The 15,938-nt window shown below is 38.7% G+C and overlaps 1 protein-coding gene across 4 annotated transcripts; it reads right to left on the bottom strand.

The window, feature by feature from the left end:
* Window positions 1-380: 380 nt before the first annotated feature.
* Window positions 381-15,320, bottom strand: ccdc77 (coiled-coil domain containing 77). Of its 4 annotated transcripts, none has more exons than XM_008110445.3 (13): window positions 15,130-15,320; window positions 14,629-14,688; window positions 14,040-14,099; window positions 13,191-13,389; window positions 11,391-11,533; window positions 9,708-9,804; window positions 8,747-8,816; window positions 8,281-8,375; window positions 5,932-6,080; window positions 4,253-4,595; window positions 2,644-2,769; window positions 2,387-2,539; window positions 381-1,232 (listed from the first exon to the last, which is right to left on the bottom strand). In XM_008110445.3, the coding sequence occupies exons 1-13, from the start codon at window positions 15,303-15,305 to the stop codon at window positions 1,086-1,088; spliced, it is 1,818 nt and encodes a 605-aa protein (XP_008108652.3). In that variant the 5' UTR covers window positions 15,306-15,320; the 3' UTR covers window positions 381-1,085. The 4 variants fall into 4 exon arrangements, with proteins under 4 accessions (XP_008108652.3, XP_008108653.3, XP_008108654.3 ...); XM_008110446.3 differs by having other exon boundaries at window positions 15,148-15,320; XM_008110447.3 differs by lacking the exon at window positions 14,629-14,688.
* Between the last annotated feature and the right edge of the window lie 618 nt (window positions 15,321-15,938).

Below are 15,938 nucleotides of genomic sequence, written 5' to 3'. Positions count from 1 at the left end.
AGGATCGGAGGAAGGGAGAACAAAGTCTCTTAAAGACAGAAAACTCCCAGTGAAACGAAGGGTTTCTTGAAATCCTATTGATTCCCTAGATTGAGAAAACTTATTCACAACAAAGGATATAGAACCCAAGTATGGATCATCTTGTGTGATATTTGTATGCACTTATTTCAGAGCATGTGTGGGGAAACTGTGATTGACAACAAATACTATTTGTGCACTGGAGAGAAGAGATTTTGGCACAATGGTCACTGACAATATACTCTATGCATTTTGCTATACAAAAATGATTTCTCAGAGAAGAAACAAATTAATATTTTGTTAATAATGCCACACCCCAAGTACCCGAGACTCATGATAGGAGAAAGAATTGTATAGCCTGATCCGAATCATGTTCATTTGGGAACAAGAATGAGGTCCCAAACACTCTTTATGTTAGGTAAAAGTACTGTCGCCTTATGAAAAAAAATGTTTGTAGGACTATAATTCTAAACATAGTTACATGGAGGCAAGATCCACTTAAAATTGATAGGCTTTGCTTTTAACTACAAGGTTCAGATTGGCCTAGAAGTCTTTAAAACGCGCAGATTAGCCCCTAAAATCTTGCTTCTGATTCAGGGAATACAACTCTGCCATGATATCAGAGCGTTTCTTCATACAGTGTTTCCAGTCCTGCTTTACAAGTAGTTGAAGGCAGAGATGAGGAGGATTCTTCCTTCTGCATAATAACCAACAGCTCTCAGAACATAATTTACTCATTGGCTTTCTGGTGATAGATGCATAGTTTGACAAGAAAAGCAATCCTCCAGCTACAGGCACTTGTGCGGGGAAATAAGAAATTACTCAATGACTCTGGCTCAATGTGTGCTTAAATTGACACTGCAAGAAGAGGAAGCCAAATCTGAATACGTATATTAAAAAAGTAAAATAAAACTGTTTGAAAAATATCTTTCTCTATCCCACATTGACTTTACAATACTCCTTCAGTCCTGGAGCATAGAGAGATATGTCCTAAAATCACAGGAAGCTACATGTTTTGACTGAAGATAATGAGAAAGTGGTTGGAACCATGGCCTTTATATCACTACTCAGCAGACTCTTAAGTCATTTTCCAGGCCATAGATTTTGGACTTTAAATTTCTCAGTTCTCCTTGAATCTTTTTAGTTCTCTTATTTCCCTGGCGGACTTCATGGAGCATTGCAAGGTCTTGGTCTGGCCCCACTGTCATTGCCACCTGAAAAGGGAGAAACAAAACAAGAAAAGAACAGGCAGATGGTTACAAAAGCAGGTCAAGATGGCTCCTGCAAAAAAAATCACGGAAAAGTTTGGAATGCAAATTTCATTACTGTTAATTATTTTCACGTTCATGTATTTGGAATATACTTCGGAATATTTCATCATCAGTGTTCTTTAAGTGAGATCTTTCATTCAGAGCCGTTGAAGAAATTGGAAGATGAAATCTCTTTATATTATACTCAAATATTTCAAATTTGTCACTCTAATGATTTATATACTTTTTATAATTGTAAATGTGATTTTACATTTAGTATTTTGGCAAGTATGCATACGTACTATGAAACTGAACAATACAAAACAATGTAAAACCATGTATGTCTGCAGATTTGGAGGAAACTATGATGCCAGAAAGGCTTTAATAAAAAAGCCGAGTCTTAATATGGTATCAGTATGAAGCCAACACTGCTACAAGTTGCGTTGCGAAGGGATGTCACAATTGAGCTGGCCTTCTTCCATTTCCATATGCAGCTTATTGCTCCATTAAAGGGACACAGAAGACCTCTTCAGTAGATCTCAGTTCTCAGGCTCCAAACAATTTAGGGCTTTCAGTTATAACCAGCACCTTGAATTCAGAGGGAAATTAGCATGCAGTGTAAGTCCTTTGAAACTGGCGTGATACAGTTTCTATACACTGTTCCGGGCAGGAATCCATCTGATGTATTTGGAATTATCTGCAGCTTCTGAATAGTCTTCAAGGGCAGTCCCAATTACAGTGATTTGCAGCAATCTAATCAGAAGGTTATCAGAGCATGAAGTGCAGCAGACTGTGTTTGTTCATGAAAGGCTCTAATCGGTCATCCAGTCAATGAATACATGTATTCTTGCCATATGTTTGTATATTTTTTCACTTACTATGCACAACATTTTTCAAACTAAATATGGCAGGCAGCCATTAGGAGCCAGACATTTTTGTTAGTGGCACCCAGGGTGCTAAATGTCACTTTAATTTTTAAGTTGACCAAAAACTATTTGAAATTAACAACCCTACATTGTGATAATGAAACATTCCAGAAGAATTCCAGAAACAAATACTAAACATTTGTTCTTACAAGTGAATCCCACTTCTGTCCTTCTGGTTCTACTGGCAATTACCTTGAAAAGTTGTTTTTCAACATCTTTCACCCTTTGTCGAAGTAATTTAATATCAGTCTTGAAACCTTCCACTTCCATGGCACGCCGTTTTTCCAAAGCCTCATAGCGCTGGTTCATCAGTTGTAGGCGATTCCCCATCTTTTCTGAGCGTTCCTGCAAATGTCAAAGCAAACACATTTCAGGAAGGGGATAGATAGCCCATGCAGATAGAGGCTCCAAAACGATGGTGTCAATGGGCAGGGCATCCAAGGCATTACCTTGAAGATCTCTCGCCCCACATCTCCTTCTTCCTGATTCTTGGCCAGCTGCTCCTCCAGGGAAATACATTGCTCTCGGTACATATCTGTTAAACGTTGCTCCTGTGCTAATTGCTCCTTTAGTTTCTGGAAATGAGATTTTTGAAAATTAGGATTATGTGGCGCTATAACCAGTATTTTTGTGCACAACAGTTTTCTTTCTTAACAGTAGCACATTGACAATTAGACCAGTGAATAATCAACGATATGACATAGATAGGTACCACAGAGACCATCCTGATGTTATTTTTGGGTACCTTCAATATTTTCCAACTTGTGGTAACCATAAGGTTAACCTATCATGGAGTTTCTTAGGAAGAAACAACCATGATAGGTTCAGAGAGGAGTTTCCTTTGCCTTCTTCTGAGAATAGAAAAGGGTGACTTTTCAAGTCACCAGTGGGTTTCCATGGGGGAGGATTCACTTGCTTTCTCCATGCTGCTGTTAATGTCAGTGTTGTTCAGACGTCAAAGGTAAGAGCCATACAAAACTCTCAAGGACCCATACTCTTTCAAAAGTTGAGTGAGAAAGAAGAAGAGCATATGCACAACTATTCTTATACTGCTACCTTCTTCTGATCAAACACTATCAGTAGGATCTACTGACAAGAGAAGTGTGCAATGACACCAAAGGGAAAGTGAGAAGAGCCTAAGTAAACAGACTAGGTGGCAAATAGGTCTCCACAGTGTGAAGTTCATCAGCTGTAACCATTTTTGAGAAAAGCAGGTTGGACACTGTGGATATAATCCCTCAGATTAAAAGAAAGCAGAAGTACATGCTATAAATGCACAATTTAGATCTACAGCTAGGCATTTCTGCCATGTGCTCAAAGCAGGAGTTCTGTTTCAAAATTAATCAATTGAAACAATATTGACGTACCCTGAGATTTTTAGATCTAAGAATGAACAAAAAATACAAGTTCAGAGATGAAAACCCAACTGTACAGCAAGTATTGATTTCATGCCATGGGATAACAGATTCGTCATTTTTACATCCTGCCTACAATTTGTCTTTTTGTTGTTGTTGTTGAAATGTATACCTTAGCTCTCACTGACAGCCACTCTAGAATGTATGCTTAGACATGATTTTAAATGGTTCTTCACTTACTACTTTTGCATTACAAATTATATTTGCCTAAATTAACCAAATCAAATGGCTTTCTATCCTGGGCTTTGACGAGAATTTTATAATCTCTTCCAACTTTTATTGATTATTAGGTGTACTCCAGTTTCCAATCAGACTAAATCTACAGCTTTGTCCCAGAAAGAACAGGAAAAACTGTCTATATCTTATTTGAGCCATGTGTTTGAAGCTATCAGAGGCCCATTTCCTTCATTCTTCCCAAGAGCTAAACCCAGTAAAAAGCTTTTATTTCCGTAAGTGTACTGAGTAAAAGCATGACATACTGAGGCACTGTATCTATCAGGATGCATACCACTCTCATATTATTGAATAATTAAGAGGAAATGTTTCTAAATGCTGAAGTAACATTTAAAAAGCAGCAGATGTCCAGGGAAGATTGTGAAACATTCCATAAAAATACAGAGTTACTCACGGCAACTATTATTACCTTAATCTCTGCACCATATAGCTTATGGCATTCATATTCTGCTCGAGAAGTGGGTCTGGCATCCTTTCTCTGGTTTCCTTCTAGCGTCTTGCAGGAAGATGCTAGCTGAGATGGACTGCTGCTGCTGCCCCACTCGTCTGGGCTACTGTCCAAACTGATGTCCTTTTGGTCCTGACCACTCTTCCGTCGAACTCTTCTCCACTTTCCATCTTTGCTTTTGTCCAGCTTCCTTAGGAGGGCATCCTTCTCAGCCATCCAAGATTTCTCATTTGCCCGTGCATCAAATTTCATCTGGAGAAAATCTCTGGTGCTCTCATACAACATGTTCTGAGCTTTGTGATATCTAGAGAGAGGACAGTGAATTAATAACTGGTCTATTTCCCACCCACTCCATAACTCCCTCACAAACCTAGGTGGAAAATGGAAGCAATACCTGCCACAGTCCTATAGACATCAAGGGAAAAAAAAGATTCATCTTTGTTTAATACATTTTGTGTATGGTGATATTTGCACTGGGAACTTCAGATTGGGCAGTTATGTCCTTGCTTTAGGACAGGAAATACCGTGAGATGACTGGAAATATTCAGGTAAAATCACTAGTCCATCTAAGTACAGAACATTTTATTCTACCTGCAGTAGCTCTGAATGCCTGTCGTACAGGTGTTTGCAATACCTGAGATGACAGAGACTCAACTTGTGAAAATGTTTCCATACAAATTAAAATGCTCATCATTGAGCTATGGATCACACTCCCAAATAAAATATAGGAAAAATACAGAGAAAGACATCCCTCTTGCATAGGAGCTCAAACTCTTGATGAGGAGTGGGGAAAAGATGGCTATGGAAGTCAACTCTAAGTAATTTTCTGTATGGAAAAAAATGGTCAGGAAATCATAGAATCATAGAGTTAGAATCATAAGCTTGGGCTGTGGCGCAGGCTGGAGAGCAGCTGCAATGAATCACTGCAATGAATCCCTCTGACCAGGAGGTCATGAGTTTGAGGCCCGCTCGGAGCCTATGTTTGTCTTGTCTTTGTTCTATGTTAAAAGGCATTGAATGTTTGCCTATATGTGTAATGTGATCCGCCCTGAGTCCCCTTCGGGGTAAGAAGGGCAGAATATAAATGCTGTAAATAAATAATAGAGTTGGAAGAGACCTCATGGGCCATCTAGTCCAACCCCCTGCCAAGAAGCAGGAAATGACTGAAAGAAGTGCCTGAATCAACTCCTTGCCCCACATTGCTGAGAGTAATGTGGGCTTCAAGGAGGGATGTCCATCGGATGTGGCCCAACCAAACTCCCCAGGGTTTCCTAAAGTCCCACCAATTGCCAGCCCCTGCCCAACACCATAAGTAAAAGTCCAATTAACAATCCGGTATTCTATCAATAGAACTACCCAATCAGTTCTATATAATCACTCTACAACTGTTATCTACAAAGCAGGGCAGTGCAAGTATGATCCCGGTGTCCCTAGTATGCAATTTGTCTCCCCCCTGCTACCTTATTCCTGCTTTTAGAGACATAAGATGCTGCAGAGCTTCTCACCTTTCAAATCAGCACCAATGGGAGCAATAAACAGCTATGACAAAGCTGAGAAGCACCTTCCCCACTACAACCATGCCCACTTCCTAATATGTATGCAGGCTCTTACCAAAACAGGACATAATTCCTCCCACCTACTTTTCTGTAAGTTCTTTTATCTTATCCTGATCCCTCTGATGCTGGACTTGTGTTTCCTCTATGTGGATTCGCCTGTCCTCTAGTAGGGCTTCAATTTGTTCTTTGGACAGCTTGGCCTGTTCCTCTAGCTGAGCCTGAAGAGCTTCCACCTTGATCAGAATGAGAAAGAGAGAATCTGCACTTGTGATCAAGCTCATTTTATCTCCTGTATTCTTAAAGGTATTACAGTGGTCTCTCAGCATCTACTGGGGTTGGTTCCTTGACCCCTCTATGGATTAAAAAATCCATGGATGCTCAAATCCCACTATGTGAAATGGTGTAGTAAAGCTCCTTGCATAAAATGTTGAACAACTCAAATGAAGGCCAGAAAAAGCACGAGGATCTGTGAAATGGTGGGAACAGAATATACACACACATTGGAATAGACCTCAGTGTATGGCAAAATCAAGGTTTGCTCTTTGGATTTCCCCTCTTACATTTCTGAGCCATAGTTATTTAAATCCATGGATAAAAAAAAAATCTATGGAAATGGGGGACCAGCTGTCTTAATTTATTTCAAGGACAACCAAACAGGTGGCCTCAAACAACATTTTCCAGCATGAGATGGTTTGGTACAGGGTAGCTTGTGATACAATGTTTGCATAAAACCAACAAGGAGGATGTCCGTAAATTCAGTTCCGATTGGTGATAGGCTATCAACCTATCTTTTGCAGCTAAAGTAAACTCCCTCCTAAATTCATGAAACCATAATTTTAGATTGATGTTCAGTCATATTATATTATATAAGAACTACACCATGAAATTTAAAGATTTGCACATTCTTAGCAACTAGAAAGTTGTCTACTAAAAAGCCACACTACACTACCATTTTTGCTCTTCTGGCATTAATAGAAAATCAATACTAAAAATCAAACAAAAAATTTAAGATTTTTATAACCAGTACAGACCAGAGCCCCCCGTAGCGCAATGGGTTAATCCACTGTGCCAGCAGGACTGCTGACCGAAAGGTCAGCAGTTCAAATTGGGGAGCAAAGTGAGCTCCTGTCTGTCACCTCCAGCTTCCCATGCAGGGATATGAGAGGCCTCCCACAGGATGGTAAAACATCTGGGCGTCCCCTGGGCAACGTCCTTGCAGACAGCCAGTTCTCTCACACCACTAGCGACTTGCAATTTCTCAAGTCACACCTGACATGCACATACACAAAAAACCCCAAAAACAAAAGCCCACATTGCAAACAGGATGACCAGGCCTTACCTGCATAGTTATCTTTAAATCTGCTGGCAAGTTCTTGAATTAATTCAAGTCCATAATTATTGGAATAATATAATAAAAAGCTGGCTATTTACTTTTTGGTAGCTTTCCGAAGGTACTGGGCCTATCAACATGTGAATGCATAGGTAATGGGTTCTCTGAACAGCTTAATAGAGTGTGTGTGTGTTCAGGAAAAGAACTGTCACAATGACACTAAGTAAAAAAATAATATTGTTTAATGTTCATGACAAAACAGACAATTCTTCTATATACTTTTTGATTCTCTCTTTCCACTTCTGGCTTTGGGGCAAACCTCCAACCACTTAAAGCAGAAATCCAAGTATGATTGAAAATGATATCAAAGACAAAGAAAAAAAAGCAAAGTACAGGATCACATATATAGAGTATAATGTAAAATATAATACACATAAAATACTTGGACCAACATTACAGCATGCTGCACTGAGTAATAGTAACAACAAAACAATAATAATGCATAGACCATCCTGCATATCAATCAATGGAGGGTAATGAGTTAATATTATTTGTTGGTAGGATCCAAAAGCTAATGAATGGCATTTTCCCACCCCCAGTTCTGCTCAACAACTGTTCCAATGCTTCTCTCATCCCCACTGTTCTGCAGTACAATAAATTAGATAGAGCTCAGCTCTCAGAAGAGGTTTTAGGGGTCACAGGTGAACACATGGGGAGAGGAGGGTTTCCTGCCCATACTTCTTTAACTTAGCTTTGGTTTCCAGTCATTCATATAAAGGTTCTAGCTCCAAATGGAACTGCTATTTTGTCATCCAACAAATATTATTCTAGAAGGAAGAGGACAGAAAAAACAACAACAGCTCTTCAAGCTGCATTTGGGTTCCCTCACCACAGATGTCAGCAACTGCTTAAGGATGGCTCCTTTTAGAGTCGGTATTATAGAACTAAATATCTGCTACTCTGAATGAGAATTCTACATATTTCAATAGAAACAAGATGCACATGAGATTAGATGAGTTATCTACACCATCAAGCCAGTTTATTCTTTAGTGTGAGACATAATAAAACCTAGTAGCACAAACCCACATATAATAAACAGTTACCTGTAATAAGAGAGTTTGATCATCTGCCATGTATCTATCCCCATTTTCTGGTTTCTCATACTTTGCTGTTGATTTTGAGGTAGAGTATTTAATTCCTAAAGTAAAAATAAAAATGTAACTGGTAAAATGTTCTGTCATTCTTTTCATTTAACTAACCTAAATAAGTTTTTTCCCATTAGGAAACATTCTAGGCCACAGTGGTGAATATAACATGAATACTGACCTTCATTTCGTATTATCCACGAATAATCACAGTATAGAACAGGCCTGGGCAAACTGGTAGGCTGTTATGAATTATGGGAGTTGAAGTCCAAAACATCTGGAGGGCCCAAGTTTGCCCATGCTTGGTATAGAATCATCAGAAGAAAGAGGCAAGTGTAGTAAACTAATGTTTCTCACACATTCTAATGATCACTAAAAGCTTCAGACATTTACTTTTTGAGGAGAATTGTTATGTTTCCATTACCTGTTTTTAAAGCATGTTTATTTTGATCATGGAAATCTCTGTTCTTGATTGGCTTCTGAGGAATAGTGACCTATAGGAATCAAAATAACTTGTTCATTTTTGGCTATAGAAAACAGAAACAATAAACAGCGAAGATGATAAAAGGAAATCAGTTTTAAAGAATATAAAGATGCAATAGCATACCTTTAAAATAGGACAGAATCTTATAATCCAGCTTCAGATTTCTTACACTAAAAGACTTCATTATGCAACTTTTAAATGGGAAGTGCAGGGGTTTTATCCACTTTAGTCACCCAACATATACTACAACTATATTAATGCTAAGGCTAGTGTCAGAATTAAAAAAAATCTTTCTATCCCATTATTCTCCCAATATTGGGACCTCAGGTGAATTAAGGCATCAGCTTGCTTCTTTATTCAGGTACTGTTTTGGGACTGGGCCTCTGATGTGATAATGTACACATCCATTTGTGGTAAAGACATAGATAGATTTGGATACATAAATAAGACAGAATTATAGCATAATCAACTATGAGTTAACTTACACCTGTTAGCTTCAAAATGAGCAGGGAATAAATTCATCAGATGATCAATTTATAGAAGCATATAAATTATTTCAAGATGAAAAGGGAAGTTAAAAGGAGTAACAAGTTGAAATCCTGATAAGGCCATAGGCTTTTTAAACCAGGTAGCTGAGAAAGTGAACTTTGCCCATGAAAAATTAGCTTTCAAAGTATCACTATTTCAATTAATATAACTAAAAAGCCCTTTCCTCTGGTTGCATCAATACTGTGGAACAATTTGCCTGTAAAGGCTCAGATGCCTCCCTGTAATATGTTTGTCCACAATTCTGTGAAACACTGCTGGCTGTATGTCTGATGTGGTTTACAGAAAGCCATAAAGGAAAAAAAAGAACCATGTACAAATAAAAATGTTTGTAGTTTCACTGAGACCATTTTACCTTGTGTGGTGGCTCTTTGTGGAAATAGGTGATTTCTCCATTGTCACTCCCAACTAAAGCCAAAAGGTGCTGGATTTTCTTTCTGTCTTCCAACTCCCTGGAATTCATTGAAAAGAAACCGGTTGGAACAAAGAGCAGTTGCAGTACTCTATTTTTGATGTTGATAACAACAAATTACAAAATGCCAACTAACAATTGAAAACAAGGAAACAAATTTGTTTACATACACAAGAGAGGTTCTTTGTTCCTTTTGAATCTTCTGGATTACTCCATAAAGCTCATGAAAATGTACAGCTCATAAAAAGCCCCAAAGCACAATTATTTCTAATATAATCATTTATTTATTTATTTACAGCATTTCTACCCCACCTTTCTCACCCAAGGGGACTCCCTGCTCTTCACCTTAGAAATGTGATTTATTCTATATGGAACTAAGTCAGAATATAATGGGTCAATTCTATTAAAATGCACAGCAGTGTTAGCAAATCAATAAATAACAAATGATGAATAAAATTCTTCTGATCCAAACCTTGACTTTCCAATATCATCCAAAGAATGTCAGATAAGGCTATCAAAAGTGGAATGGTGACTGTTTTAAAACGAGGATGATTTTATATTACTTTTGAAAAAACACACCTGCTGCCTTTCGTGCAGTAATAAATCCTTTGAATAATTTCACAATGTTAACATCAAAGTACAAATATAGCAGAAAAGCTTTGGACAACCTCCTTTGAACATAAATCTTGGTACTGAATTAACCTTTTCATTTAAGTTACATTGAGAGGCATTTCTCATAATGAGAAAGTAAAAACTACAGTTGGTGTATGAAAATGCATATGGTGAAATCACCAGTTTGTATTACAGAAATAAGTTTCAAATCAAAATGCTTAAATGTAATATTTGTTAAAATTACATCTTAAACTAAACAACATGGAACAAGTACAAATGGAGTATAATGCCACAAATATGTTCAATTTAGAATAAAAAACAGGCATTCAACCGAAAATAACAATTGCTCTTAGTCCTAAATTTATAAATATATTTGTCTCCTATCCAGCTTGGATCTGGATATTTATATTCTACCTTATGTTTCAATCTTATTGACAAGAGTATAACCTGCTGGTAAGATGGGCATAAATAACAGTTGTCTATTTAGTCAAAATCTGTAAGGCCCGATCCTGTTGTCTGTGGCTCAGTATTATTTAAAAACAACAGGACAGCATAATGAACCTCAAATATAGCTGTAGCAAAAGAATCAAACAAGGTTGGTATAAAATAGCACAAATGATGTTAAGTTGTATTCATTGGTAACTTAAATCAAACTATCACTACATCAATGAGGGAAAGGAGGAGTAAACATTACAATGATATGTCATTAGCTTTATGCCCATTCTTCTCTGACAATGTGCATGTGCATCTAAACAGAGACATCATAGATAAAATAGAGAGACACAATAGAAGCATACTATTTCCTTCTGTAGGGTATTCACACAATTTCATCCTTACTGGTGCACACAAACCAGATCGGCATGTTCTAAATCCACAGGTCCTGTCACATTTGGATATTCTCTATACTGCTAGAACTTTATATCCAATTGTATCTAGTGCACCTCCAGAGACCGGCAGAACTTTTTGTATTTGCTTTCTTCAATTTTCACTCTTGCACCAACCATGACAACAAACCTGATTTTCAGCCGATCATTTTCAGCATAAAGGCGAAGCACATGCTCTCTCTCCTGGAAGAGGTAAACTTGCATGTCACTCAAAGCCTTCTGCAATTCTGCAATTTCTTCTTCGCGTTGCCGCATCTCCCATTGTAATTTGTGCTGTGGGGAAAAAATGGAAGCAGATCACTGAACACTTGGCAACTGAAGTAAAAGTAAAATAGAAATGTGCAACTTCCAAGAAATGGGTGAGCCTTTAGTAACTTGTATGAAGAGCAAATGTAATCTAGTAGTTTTGGCAGATTGAAACAGAAGTAGTTTTGTTAATGTTCTCAACCTATTGTTTCATTAAGTATAATGCACCCACATCAGTCTCACCCCATTTCGGCTATTACCCCCACCAGATCTCAGTCCTAATCCTAATACTTGTCTTCTTATCAGCATCCTGGATCAAACTGTACTGGCTACAACACCCTTCTGCCTCCTATCTTGTGCTTCATTGGTACAACACATGCATTATGTGGAAAGGGTTGTTAAAAGAACTACAGGTAGAAGGCATGTTTGTAGCTTTCCAATGCCATTTCCAGAAATGTTGGACACTAAATGTAGGCATAAAGGCCATGATATAATGATCTGAAAGAGAAAGGAGGCATGACATTGGCAAGCAACTTTATTGACATTTTCTCCTCTTTATTATAACCCTGGAGACCAATATGAAAACTATGGTTTTGTGCACCTTGCCTCTCACTGTGCATGCAAAGGCTGCTCTTGCTATTGTGGGTATCTTCTCCTGCTGGGAAAGGAAGTGCCTTGAAGACAAGAAGTATAACATTGGCCCACTGCAAGAAACTACCTGTGTTGCACTTTGTTCCCAAAAGGAAGAGAAAGGAGGTGAGAGCAACACAACAGCAAGGATGTGCAAGAGGCTGCAGGTTTAGGATTTACTTGTACGCAGGAGATACATGTATGCTTGCAGACTTTGAGTTTCTTTGCAACATATGGCAGACAGCTTATTGGCTGAAAAAGTGCAAACAAGACCCGCATCTTGATTTTTTAAATCCTGTCTAGTTGCTAAAGCTTATGACACCAATTTTCAATCAAATGTGGTACCAGTTTGATTTAATGGAAATAAGAATTCTTTCCTTAGGACACTGAATGAAACTAAGGACTAATTGGTGAAGAAGGAATGACACCCAATCCCAGGTCTATACTTTTAAAAAATCATATATTACTCCAAAAGTTAAGACAATCAATGTTTTAAAGGCTAAGAGTCTCTCCCCGGTCATTACTTTTCATGACCAAAGCCAAGCCCCATATGGTTGATATCTATTTCTTTGTGGCTTCAAAACTGGAACAATGCTTTCCACTTGAATTTCTCCAGAAAAAAAAATCAAGATGGGAAAAACCCTGTTTACAAAAAAGAAATACAAATCACTGCAGTGCTAATGGTACTCCGGCTAGTATAGTACTGTAGGTCCTAGCATTCCTCTCTAATGATTATACTATTTAATGCTGCTGGGAATTGTAAAAAGGTACATAAAATTAATTTTAGGTACTTTGCTTGTTATTGTTTATGTAATTTAAATTGTCTATATGTTTATTATCATTTACTTGTTTATATTGTTACACTGTTAGTATGCCTCTCCAAGTCCCTTTGGGGAGACAGGCAGGACACAAAGTTTTATTATTATTATTATTAGTTCAACAACAACTGGAGGACTGCACAATTTCCCTACTTATAGTAACTGCTCGCTCAAAATATTAAAGGTGTCTGCCCATTCACCCATTTCTACCTGGACAATGGCTTCCCTTTTCCTACCTGTTCATCATACGTCGCTTTGTATCTCTCCAGCCTTTTGACTAGTTCCTCGTGCTCTTCATCAAATTCTGCAATCTTCTTTCGGTAATATTCCAGAAGTTCCCGCGAAGGGCGGAGGTAAGCCAAGCGCTCATTGATTGAAGGCAGAGGAGTCGAATCTTTCTCTTGAGGAGATGGGGAACCATGGCTGGTGGCTGGCCTGAAGAATGTGGTTGGACACAATAAAAACAGTTACTAAAACTATAAAAAGTGCAAAATACAAAACAACTGCATGACCAAGCAATAGCATAAAAATACATGATTTGCTCACTTTTGACTGAACAACAAACGAGGGTCTGAAATGAAATTTTATTTAACTATTTGAAGCTCCCTTCCTATCTCTTAGTTCTGTAAAACGTATAGCAAACTAAAACCAGAACACTTGGAAGGGAGATGAGGGAATCATAAGGCTAGATCTGGACACTTCGGACCCGTTCTATTGATTTTTTTTGAGGAAACCTACTTCTCTTTGTTAAAGATGAGGGTGACAACAAAAATATTATTTTATCTAAAGGCATATAACTGTTCAACAAGTCCCACTGAAACTACCGAATAATAATGTAGAAATTTGTAAACATAAAGCAAAGCATTTCACTATTATCTTTAACCTTGCCATTCCTTAGCCATGAGTAGCTTAAACTCTCTCAATATTTCACTCAGTTGAGGTATTTATTGTTTCTTATTTATGGTGTTTGTTGGAAAGCAAGAATTTGTACAAATGATACACACAAAATCAAATCACACTCCAAACAGTATGTCGGGGATCACATCTACCTCAATATAAAGGAGACCTTTATATTCATCACTGACCTTTTTGATGCAGAGGGTGTTCTGGGAGGAGAAGTCATGGTTGCCACTCCTGGCTTCAATCTACAACAATATGAAATATATAGTCTTTAGTGACCAAAGACACACAGAAAGCACAAACAGTTCTTTAGTGAGACACTGTTTCAAATTATTCTGCAGTGTAGATCAGTCATGAGCAAGCTTGAGCCCTCCAGGCGTTCTGGACTTCAACTCCCACAATTCCTAACAGCCTACGGCTATTAGGAATTATGGGAGTTGAAGTCCAAAACACCAGGATGGCTGAAGTTTGCCCATGCCTGGTGTAGATGCATCCAGAGACGGAGAAAGACTTTGTGAAACTTCCCAGTCCTTGCTATTTTTAACCTTACTATTCCCTAAATCACGAGTGGCTTAAACTCTCTTGAGATGTCACTCAATTGTGGTTTTTATTGTTTCTTATTTATGGCGTTTGTTGGAAAGCAGGGATTTGCACAAACGAGACACACAAACTCAAAATTGCTATCTTAGCGCCGACAGGAATATGCTGAGGATCGCAATATGTTGAGGATGACATCTACCCCAATATAAAAACCAATGGGGAAACATCACTGACTTTTTCGATGCAGAGAGTGTTCTGGGAGGAGAAGTCATGGTTCTCACTTCTGGCTTCAATCTGCAACAATGTGAAATACAGTCTTTAGTGACCAAAGACACACTGAAAGCGTCAATGGTTCTTTCTTTGGTGAGAAACTTTCGAATACCCAACGCAGTTCTATCTCAGAATATATTAAAGTGGTGTCAAACTGCATTGATTCTACAGTGTAGATGAGGCATGGACCAAGTTGGGCCTTCCAGGTGTTTTGGACTTCAATTCCTCACAGCCTCAGGCCCCTTCCTTTCCCCCCTCAGCCGGGAAAGGAAGGGGCCTGAGGCTGTGAGGAATTGTGGGAGTTGAAGTCCAAAACACCTGGAAGGCACAACTTGGCCCATGCCTGTTTTAGACTAATCCTCAGGTCTTTCTTTCTCCCTGTTCGTTTCCCCAAACTTTCCAAAACCCCATGAATCCCTCGGACACAGCCTTCCCACCCCATGAACAGCCAGCCGTCTACACTACCTCCAAGCACTGACTCGCCTTTGCTCCTTTTCCCGGGCGGCTGCGGCGGCTCTCAACGGAAAAACCAAACAAACACACAAGCCCAAGGGCTTTATGAGCCGGCCAATCGCAAAGCGCGTAACAAATAGATCCGCCTTCCCCCCCTCTCGTCCAATCACAACTCGCTGTCCATGCATCTTTCCACCCGACTTGTCTTTTTAAAAGTCCCTTTATGGGGCTTGTTGGGAAATGAAGTTCTGAAGATGTCCAATTGAGTTGTTTTCTCACACCAAACACAGGCATCATGAATGCAATAGGAGAAAGCTATACTCTCGCTCCTCCCTCTTTGTCCTCAGCTTAATTCCAATGGTGGCAGGCCAAGGGAGTATCTACACTGTGGAATAAATGCGGTTTGGCATCACTTTGACTGCCAGGGCTCAATACAGTGGAACCGTGGGGATTTTAGTTTGGAGGAAGCACCAGCACTCCTTGGTAGAGAAGGCTAAAGGCCCTGTAATAGTACAATTCCCATTATTCCATAGTATGGAGGCAGAGCAGTTAAAGTGGTTTCAAACCACATTAATTCCATAGTGTAGATGCCCCCAAAGTCAGAGGTGGGGGAGAGGTGTCAAGAAAAGGTAATTTGGATTTACTAATAATAATATTTTAATGCATTTCAGTACTTTTTTAAATTGACAAATTATTTTTTATTAATTGTGTGTTTATATATTTTCCCTGACGTTTCACTCAAGGTAAAGGTTTTCCCCTGACATTAAGTCCAGTCGTGTCTGACTCTGGGGGTTGTTGCTCATCTCTATTTCTAATTCGAA

This window comes from Anolis carolinensis, chromosome 5, assembly GCF_035594765.1.
Source record: "Anolis carolinensis isolate JA03-04 chromosome 5, rAnoCar3.1.pri, whole genome shotgun sequence".
Taxonomy (NCBI): domain Eukaryota; kingdom Metazoa; phylum Chordata; class Lepidosauria; order Squamata; family Dactyloidae; genus Anolis; species Anolis carolinensis.
This window is presented reverse-complemented; position numbering and strand designations above follow the sequence as displayed.